The 10,833-nt window shown below is 47.3% G+C and overlaps 1 protein-coding gene across 1 annotated transcript in view; it reads left to right on the top strand.

The window, feature by feature from the left end:
- The first annotated feature begins 10,598 nt into the window (after nt 1–10,598).
- LOC119433926 (ataxin-1-like) overlaps nt 10,599–10,833 on the top strand; it is a 141,904-nt gene continuing 141,669 nt past the window's right edge. The window contains exon 1 of the mRNA XM_049671732.1: nt 10,599–10,650. Within this exon, the coding sequence (XP_049527689.1) occupies nt 10,614–10,650 (37 nt within the window). The 5' untranslated portion in view covers nt 10,599–10,613. The remainder of the gene's footprint in view (nt 10,651–10,833) is intronic.

Genomic DNA, 10,833 nt, shown 5'->3' with positions numbered 1-10,833 from the left:
GTGATAACTATCACTACATTCTCAGTTCTGCAGCCTGCGTATACTCTCCGTGGCTGAGCATAAATTCAGTTCTGCATGCGAGTGTATGCGCGTGTGCTTTAGTGCGAGGGCGGTCGCGTAAACTTAGGCGATTTCGTAACAAACATGGTTGTCGAGAAAGTCTCATCGCGATCGAACCTTTCTACAAGTTGTGAAAACAGAGACCGTAACTTGCACAAGTGCTGGCCTAACGTACCAAAGTGAACGTGTAGTAACATGACATTTTCGACCTGGTATGCGTTATATAATGGTCCAAATCATATGTATATAATAAAAATACTGACAAGCGTTGGAGCGTCCATAATTAATTGACCATAATGCCCGTTTCCACGAACTGTGTAGTTTCGGTGCCCAAGAGGTGGATGCATCACGATACATTTGTTCGCTCCATTCCTGCGATCGCTGCGGTTATCACGCGCGAGCGCAGTCATACGAAACGCACGTATACCACTATTGCTTGTTGTTGTCCGAGCAACGTCCTCATACATAGGGTATATTGCTGCACGATGTCAGCAAATCTTGATTTCTGTCAGGAAGTCGCGATAATGTCAATGGCGCCAGGTGTTGGCCAGGTCCGATATTTCCAGACCAACTTTGGTGTCAAATTAAAATATTTTAGGTTTACCAACCTTGCTATACTTTTCAGGTGTCAGCCTCTGGCGTGCGCGAAACGTGCGGCAGAGTTTCTACGATTTGGAAAGCATGTGCCAATGCTCATTTAAGATTGTGTTGAGCTATGCACCCAGGCTCATTTAGTAAGTTATTTGGCGAGATAAAAAAAAAAAAAGAAAGGAAAAGGTGCGCTTAGTTTTAATAAAATGCGTGACTTGATTTTTGGCGGAAGAACTATATAGTACAGCGCTCCGCCTTCGAAGGCAACGCCAGTATTCAAAGCGCAACAATGCCTTATGTAATACGCGCAGCTGCAGTATAAAACTCAGCATGCAAGTCTAGTACAAATTTTGGGCCTTTTTATTTTTTTATATATATTTTAGCACAACTTGCCATTGGAGGTAACATTTCAACAAAATTACGTCCCTCCCAACTGCGATCGATATATTGTATGGAAAAGGAACAAATTTGATAAATAATGGAACCTTTCAGGCTATGTCAACTGCACGCGAGACGTTTCAGTCTACGAGTGGTGAGCGGCCCACCTTCCTAGTTCGCTATTGCGCTTCTCTGCACTGCACATTTGCCCCCAACTACTGGTGGCACCGGTCATGGTACAAAGTGCTAGCTGCACAAGGTCGTGGTTGCTTCACGCGCATGGTTTCGTCACGATAGCCACCTCTACATTGTCCCGTGTCATAATACGAGCAAACTGCTTGTACGCACGCTGTTTGCAAGCATGACTACGTCGCCATTATAGTTGGGCAAACTGGCTCGCTGGAAAGCTAGCTTTGCTGTTATGAAGGTTGGGCCTATTGTACTCAGAACTGATATGTGCACGAGTACACTGCATGCACAAGAACAGTGCAGGAAAGCAAGCATTTATTGATTTCTTCACTTTACAGATTTTTTTATAAAACGTTTATGAACATAGCGAGCGGGGGCGTTTTTGCAGATGAATTCCTGGGAGAAGCGGACATACTTTGGCGCTAATAACGTGAACTTCAGAAGAGTAATTAAGAAACCATCGTTAATTAACTTTTTATAAGAAGCTTGATGACAGTTAATTATATGGAAAATCGAGGCAGTCATTCTAATGCACCTCTCATTTTTTAATCTTGAAAATTGCACCTAATTTGAGATACTCATCGAATTTCAACGCTCAGTGCAAGCAATATCAAAACCGAGAGCGCCGGAAGGGTAGAAAAAATCGCCCCGCTATCATATCAGACAGAAACGCCCCGTGACGAAAAACGCGACGGCGTTTGAAACTGAACGTCGCAGCCAGTCGCGGCCAGATACTGATACGGCACGCTTTGCCTGGCAAGCATCTGCCGCGACTGCCGTATCGTTATTTGCCGCGACATGACATCATTCAAGTTCGTCGCACAATTCGTCATGGGGCGTTTCCGTCTAAAGTAGCAGCGGGGCGCGCTGTTTCGATATTGCCTGGGTGACTGCATTCAACTGACTGCATCCAAGTTTGCCATATAAAAACTACCCCCAGCACTCTAATAAAAAATTGAATTAATGAATGTTTGTTAATTAATCTTCTGAAACTCGCGTTATTAGATATGCAAAGTATGTCCGCCTCGCCTAGGAACTTTTCTGCAAAAACGCCGCGTATTTGCTATGCTCATAGCCTTTTGTTATAAAGAAATCTCTATAGCCTTAAAAAAATCATGAGCCATTCCACTCTGTGAAGGTGGATGACCAGCAAAGCTGTTTAGCACACGACACAGACACAAAATTTTGAACGAAGGTACGAACACATTTATTGTCTTGATCGGTGCACAATTGGTGCTTGCGAACCGCCGGCGCTGACTGCACTCTCGCATCTGTTCTCGCCGTCGCTCTTCATAGGCGTGTTGCTCCTCGGGAGTTCGGAGTATACGCGGCCTCCCCATTACGACAACTGAACAGAAGTGAAATTCAAAATAGGAGAACGGCAACTTGTCTCTATAGTTTGCTTATATACCGCCACCACGAGAGAGCGGAAGGAAAGGAAACTAGATACGCAAGCGCTTGGAACGCCGACAAAGAGGGGGCGGTGCAAACGTAGACATGGCCGGACGTATAGGTCGCAGAGCGGAAAATCTTTAAGAAACCTCTATTATCTACCTGGGAGTCTACTGATCTTGAAAATGGTGCCTATTGATAACTAATCTACTCAAAATGCATATTCGAGGGATGCCGACGAGCCATGGCTGTGGAAGACGACGACGACGAAAGCACGAGCAGTGGCACGAGCGCGTTCGCGGGGGACCTGAGGTTTTGCTTACGCACACGAAAAATCCACGGAACCCTAGCCATAAACAGCATCGCTGTAAAAACACACTGTAGATGTCAATCAAATAATTTTATGTTCACCAAGCTACGTAATAAAAATATCCACCGTGCACACTAAAGATCATTGCGAAGAAGTCGAACGCGTCAGCACTGAGTGGTCCTTAATTTGCTCAGAGAACACCGTCGATAAAAAATGTGGCCTCGCAAATACCTACTAAAGCGGCGCCGTATTTGCGTATCAGTCGACATGTGCCTGTATGCGTGCCGTGTACAGTTGAGTACAGTTCTATATTCCGCGCAAGTTTGGGCGCATCCACTGCAATCGCCGTGCGAACCTGTAGCGGCCTGTGGGGCGACGTGCGCTCCGAAGGCACCGACGGTGCATTATATCGCAGAGGCAGCATACAAGGGTTGCGAGCGTGCGCGTCGTATGTCGTGTGATTCACGCCGGCGTTGCGAGTCCAGGAAGAGAGGCTGCTCGAGCGTCGTCTGTCTGTGTACTGACTCGGGCGATCTCAGAGCTGCCAAATTTCGGTCGCTGCATTGCGGGTGCAGCACTTTTGGACCCGTTTGACTGCCGGCCTTGAAACTATCCGTATGGTCTTTGTAAAAAAAAACACAAAAAAACACCAAAACACTCGAACTAGGAAGAAGCCTGGATGGAGCGATGGTAACCAACCAACCTACCACCTCTCGTTGGCGCGTACACTTGAACTTTCCCGCAGCCGAGGAAGGGCGGGGAGCGAGCTTCTAATAGTCCTGGCAGTGAGGCGTCGCGCCTGTGCAATTGTTCCGCTTAGAAATTAAGTAAGTGACGTATAATTTGGCCGCTTCATGCATATTCGAAACGAAAGGCAACGGTCGTGCGGCAGACAAGACGAAAATGATCAGATGGAAACGAACAGACGAAAAACAGCAGAACCATACTACCTCTGCGCATCTGGGCCCGTGTTCACATAAAAAAAATATTCTTAGTCTAGAACAGTTCGTAACAGCAGATAGCAAGTAATCATCGTCATGTCGGACACATTGTCAGCGAAGGCGGCTGGCCAACAGCAGACACCCCTTAAGAACGAGAAGATATTTGTGAATTCGGCCCCTGCTCCTCTTTGTACCTTCTGCCCCACTGTTACTCTTTGTCCTGTTATAGAGAGAGAGAGAGAAAGGTCATAAGGGAAAGGCAGGGAGGTTAACCAGGCTGAGCCCGGTAGGCTACCCTGCACTGGGGAAGAGGGAAGAAGGGCTCTGTAAGGTGAGGACAAGGATTCGTATCCCTCTCTCGAGTTTTCGAGGCATGCGGATGCAACATGAAGGCCGATTAGATGTACCACGTGCAGTCTGCTGGGGTCGTGCGTGCCGTGGCTTCGTTTTTGTTAAAAAAGGACAATGGCACAACTCGAACAAGTCGCAGTTTTGCCCGAAAGGCGAAGCATCGATTGCGATAGGAAATTAGTAGACAGATATACGAAGTAAGGATATTAGCTTTATATCGGCCGTGTAAACTTGCAAACATTCGCTTACTAACTAAATTAATAAGCACGGTGTCATGCGTGCAGTAAACATGAACACATCTCGCTTGAACGCGAACTAAACGTCGAAAGCACAGCGCATACGAAGCTACCGGCAGTCGGCTTGACGCACTTTGTCCACATCACAGATCGCTTTGAAGATGAGGCCTGCGTGGGCGCGTACTTTGCGCACGTCGCAGATCGCTGGCACGATACGGCGCTCGCGCGGCCGCGCCGTAAGCAGCAGCCGCCGCCGGAGTTGAACGCCCCCTCCCCCTTCCTCGCCTCACCCCCGTGCCTCGCTCACGACAGAAGACGGCGCGCTTCCGACCCGCCTTTCTCCCTCGCGCGCGCGCGATTGAGCCACGATCGTCGGCTGACCCTCGCAAGCTTTCACTCGCACATACAGCGTACGGCGCGCGGCGACGATGTTATCGTGTTTGGCCTTTTTACGGAACATTATGGCAACGGCGACGGCAGTAATGCGCTTGGAGTGTCCATATAATTGATATCGCAATAAAAAAAGACAGAAAAGTAAACAAAATGTGGCTTCGTGAACTTCCCAAAGACGTCTCCCTATAAAAAGTGGCCTCCTACCTCACAACCCGCACTTTCCTGTTAACTCCCACGATAGCTGGAAACCCTGATTCGTCTATTTCGCCTGAACGCTGCATTTACGAGTATACTTATTTAAGTCTGCTTGAACAAACCACCGATACATTCTGGTTCAACTGTGGCGGTAGAGCCTATTAATTATTGCATCCAGCTTAGGAATCTTGTAGTCAGGTCCACACCATTTGTCAGACGCCACTAACGCTGAGAAGCGCTTTATGTCCTCCGGCTCGCACTTTATAGAACCTTTTCACAGCGATTCCGTGGGCGCGGCCATGTTTGATCACTTGGTGACGCGTCCATTGCTTGCCTCTGCTGCCTCCGTTTCCTTCGTGTTTACAATACATGTGCATGGCGCCCCGGAGAGGCTCAGCAAACATCTGTTTCGGCGTATATCGTATGCGGTGACTGGGTGGTCGACACGAAGCTTTGATCACAGCTTCAAAAGACATTTAAGCACTTTCGGAGCTCGATACGCCTTGTCCAAACGGCGCAAGCCGTGTGGTGCGTGTGTACTAAAAGCGGGGCTAGAAATGTATTCTGAGTTTTCCAAACTTTCCGGTTATGAATTAAATCAGGATTACTGTGTTTTGCTCTTCGTTCTTTATTTGGCGAACACTTTGAAGCAACGGCTTGTCACGTTTCAGATTCGGTAAAGTTCCGCAGTGCAGTCGCTATCTGATTATTTAATTTCTGCCTAATCGGTCGCGGGTGTACTTAGTTGCGGTAGATTTGTCCTCGCCGCCCACAAGGCTTGGAACGTAGACGTTCTGTATACTATAGGTAATAGCTTGTAGCAAAGACTTATTATCGCTAGTCACTCGCTTACTCTGTGGCAAATCACGAAACGTTCAGCTACCAACATTCGTGTGCTATCGGGGTATAGTCGTCACTCATGCTTCGGCGTATTAGTTCAACTGGTTCAACTGAGCGCCTATACGTATATGCACTTAAGCTTGAAACGTTGGCGATATACAGGGTGTTTCAGCGAACACTTTCAAAATTTATTTAAGGTTGCCTGTGACAGATAGTCCAATTCTAGTTACTGAGCTCATCTACTCGAAGAGGCGGACATTACTCGCACAAGAAATTGAAATGCTTAATCGACTAAGACACCAGATTTCAGATATTAATTCCCGAACTTTGCGGGAAAATGTATTGGCGTTCCAGTTAATTTTGTGCTTCAATGCAAAAAGCTACGTTTTGTTAAGAACCTAACTGGAACGCCAATGCATTTCTCCGCAAAGTTCGGGAATTAATATCTCGAAACTGGTGTCATCCCGAGAATTCGTTCCAAGTGGATCCCGCCTTGCGAACTCCACAGCTATAGTTTGTAAATTGCGATATGGGCCATCAGGTAATTAGTTAAAACTTAATTAGTGAATTTCTGGTAATTATTCGATTATGCATTTCAATTTCTTGTGCAAGCAATGTCCGCCTCTTCGAGTAGACCAGCTCATGAACTAGAATTGTGCTATCTGCCACAGGCAACCTTTAAGAATTTTTGAAAGTGTTCGCTGAAACACCCTGTATATAGTTAGCGTAAGTTTGCGCGTGATTTGGGGTGAATGTGTGTATAGATAGCGTGCGACAAAGTTACTAGGCCAGGAAGCGGCGCCACTCTCTTTGTTCCTTGTCGGAATGGCCAAATTTATTCGCTATTACGTCCCCAACCTGTACATACTACGTTGACCTTTCATTTTACCTCATTCGTTATTTATTTATCATTGTCGACCTCCCTCTCTTAGGGCCTTTTAATGCATTAGCGTTCTTAGGGTACTTCACGCGCTTTCCTAGGACTATCTATATATCTATCTATCTATCTATCTATCTATCTATCTGTGTTTGTTTATATCTGTATGTTGTTATGTTATCTCACCGTATTCCCGCCTACCTGGGTCACTGGGTAGTCAGTCAGTAGCGCACCCAGGATCTCTGCCAGGGGGGGCTTGACAGTTTGCCAATACCATCTAAACAGCACTAATTTCAATTTCTTCACGGGAAATTGTCAAAAAATATGCTTTTTGCGAGTGTGCAGACGATTGCGCGTCTTACATCTTAGTTGGAGTACTCAAACGCACAAGGAAAGAAGAGGGGTTAAACAAAGGGGGGGGGGGGGGGTTAGGTCGGCCTCAAAGGGGGGGGGGGGGGGTTACAACCCCCGAGGCCGGGGGTTGTAACCTGTTACAACACTACATGGACTATCTAATGCCGGTTTGATGGCTTCGGAACTTTTCAGTTTAGCGAACAGCGTAAGTAAAGCCTACTATGCTTCGCTAATTATGTGCTCAACTTGAGACTGCCATTTAATGTCGGAAGTTATGAGCAAATCAAAGCACTTGTACGTAGTAACAGGCACCAGTGGCGGAATCTTATAACGGTTCCGAATGCGAACCGTTCGCTTGCCCTCACGTGATATTGGTCAGAATTGTGGTTGCGTCAGTGGCCGTCAGAGACAGCGGGGCGGTACCGCAAATTTTGAACACGTCACGCATCTGTCAATCATTTTCAAAGCGAACCCGTCGTCGGCCATGAGTGGAACCGGCGAAGAGATAGTCGGCTTTGGGTTCCGTTGCTATGGCTTGGCTGTTTGCTTGCGACCTTGGCCGTGCGCGCGGGCCGTGCCACCTCGGAGACCCGCGGGCGGTGCATGCGCGCGCGTTGATTATCTCTAAGGTACGACTACATACACATGAAAACATGGCGGCGCCCCACATTCTTTGTCTCGGGTTGCTCTCCCGGACCCGTAAATGACTGGAGGTGCTAGACGCGTTTTCGGAGCTGACAGATGTTTCGGCGTCATTATCGTCTGTCAAAGGGAACCGTCCGATGGCTGTGCGACGACATCATAGAATTAAGAACCAACTTTCAAAATTTCTGCACAATTGATGGTGATGTGGCTATTTCCGTTGATTCGAGTGGTTACAATTTTTAACGCGTGGATTACCACCTGGCGACGAGCCAGGTTAAACAAATGGTAATATTATATTGCCTAATGACGAATAAAGGAATATGTCAACGCCCGACGATACTTGAAAACTTTCAGGGCATTATTTAAATAATAGTTCATATTTATTGAGCAAGAATAAACATTCTCCAATTCCTCGATTAACTCGTCATATAATGACGTACACTTCAGAGGCGACATCCTCTCGTTTATTGATCGCGTCCTCACCGTCTTCCACCTCCGGCTTGGGAGAGGCCTATTTAGTGACGTAAGCGGCGAAGCGAACCGGTTCGCATTCCGAACCGTTATAAGATTCCGGCCCAGGTTTAGTGCTAAGGCACAGTATATTAATGGGCTGGCTGCTCGGCTCGTTGTCTATCCTCGAGAGACGGATTACTTTGCATCCACGTTCCATGAGTCACTCATTACACATATCAGCAACGCCTTTAAAATCGACCTGGTATACTACCGGGCCATTCATTATGAACTTCAAAACTTCCCGTAGACGAAATTCAACGGAATGTATGCACGCGGGTCGATGAAAAAACTGGTTCGTACGTGTCCATTCTTTTTAATCAGTGTACATTTTGTTCGTTTATTGAAAAAATACGTTTTTTTTTCGTTCCCCCCCCCCCCTGCTCATTACGCATGCACGGTCTTATTCAAACAAGGTATCTAAGCTACCGCTATGTTGGTCTTCGCTACACTGTAAACCTCACCACCGAGACGCGGAGAACAGAGGCCTTTCCCCCGTTCCCTATACTCTCGCTTTACGATGCAGCTGGTCGCAATTTGAACTCGGCTAGTAACTGACGATCGATGAATTCTGACGTCTTAATTCGAACTTGGGAGCAGCCGAAGAAGCCTTTACGATTTCTTCAATTTGGTATCGAAGAAATATTTTACCGTCGTTTCCACAGCGTGATTCTTCCATTCGCGGAAACTGTGAAGCGCAAATGCATGCGCTGTTAGCTAGAAGCGTACACACACTCATGGAACCACGCAGACGCTCGAGCGGGCCTGTCTGACAGCCGTCTTTCAAACGGTACGATGCGCTTAAGAGCTCTTTTTTTTTTTTTCTCCCTCCCTTATCCCTGCGCAACATTTGTTGCTTGCTTTCTCTTTTGCTGGGAAGTGAATAGTACGATGCAGCTGTGCACTTAGCATAGCTAGCACACACGAGGTAAGTCCTCGTGATGACACATCAAGTATAATCCAACACAAAGGGCACAATAAATCGACACGGCCAGCTACTCTTGCGCCCTTTACCAAGCACGCACAGAGATGCGTAGCACCTGTGTCAAGAAACACAAAATGATTCCTCTTCGTGCTTGGTTCGCGTGTAAGCAGGGTAAAAGTCTAATGACATTTGACAATTGCAGACACTTGCTCTTGTACTTCCTTCCGCGGCGAAGACTTCTTGATTCGGTCTGAGGAACGTTTGTTGCGCCGTCCATGATTCTATGATCGACCCCACCCATTCTAGCCCCGTCAAATTCATTTGTTTCTCGCTTTTCGCAAGTACGGCACTTTTCAGTTCAGGTTCCCCAATTCGCGCCACTTCTTGCTCTCTCTCCTCGTTGCTATCTGCCTGACAACATGCAAGCTTGCCGAGCCGATTGAATGCTTTTCACAGATGGATTGTTGCCATTGTTGGAAGTTAGCATAATAATAGGTCCCATTTGCAGAATTTTCGTTTCTCCTATCATTCAAGCTTATGGACTCGGTCGATCCTGCACAACCTCTTATATTGCGCGTGAACCATATGTTTAAAGAGTGACAACAACAACAGCAGCAGCAGCAGTGTTAAGTTAAAGTTTATTATTATTATTATTATTATTATTATTATTATTATTATTATTATTATTATTATTATTATTATTATTACATACGAATGCCTGATATATCATCACCTGAGAATGAACTCAATTAACTCCTTCCTCTCCGCCTAGTCGGGATAAACACTTGCCAAGGTCAGAGCGAGTGGCCCGGCGTGACCGTAACAAAGCCGCTGCCGGCGCGTACTGCGCACCGGATCGTGTACAGAAAGGCCGCCAGAAAGAACAGTCTAGAGGGGTTCGCAGGCAATGGAAGGGGGTGAAGCACCGGGGGGGCGGATGCGTCGCCAGAAGCAACGGCAAACGCACAGAGGCGACCGATCGAGTCGCCCGGGGCTGGACGCGCTTGCTGTGCATGCGCCGTGGTCGTCGCGCTCGTCATCGCCGATTCCGGGAAGCGTCGGCCGCAGCCGGCTTGCGTGCGTGCGCGTGTGTGTACGCTGTCGCCCCGCGGGCTCTCTCTCCCCCACGTCACAAAGCGCGAGGAGGAGGAGGAGGAGGAGGAGGCCGCCGGGAGAAAGCTGGCGCCGGCGGAGCGCTCACCTTTTCGCCAGAAGCCGAACGTGCCGCTCGAATAGAAGCTGCGCGAGTTTTTGAAAAAAAAAAAAAAAAAAAAAAAATCGACCTTCCGAACTCCGGCGCACGGACGCGGTGCGCTTCCCGATGTGAGAAGAGAAAAGCAGACGGCTGGGGAGACGAAAAAAAAAAAGAAGAAAGAAAAAAAGGCTCGAAAAATACAAAGAAAGATCAGTGATTGGTTGCCTGAGCATGAAGCCAACGCCAGTGGTCTTGGAGCTGGATGCGAGTGAGTCCTTTCACTTCATAATTAATTTACCGAAATGCAATTATTTGTAAAAAAGAGCAAGATATGCTGCTAGAACGCGGGTCCAGTATTATATGGGAAATCCGTTGCAGAGCGCTAATTGAAATGCCAGTACGTGGCTCAATTTACGGAAAAATCCAACGAAAGCTTTAAAAAAAGCGCGAA

This window comes from Dermacentor silvarum, chromosome 1, assembly GCF_013339745.2.
Source record: "Dermacentor silvarum isolate Dsil-2018 chromosome 1, BIME_Dsil_1.4, whole genome shotgun sequence".
Classification (NCBI taxonomy): Eukaryota; Metazoa; Arthropoda; class Arachnida; order Ixodida; family Ixodidae; genus Dermacentor; species Dermacentor silvarum.
Note: the sequence above shows the minus strand (reverse complement) of the source record. Positions and strands in the feature narration are given on the sequence as shown.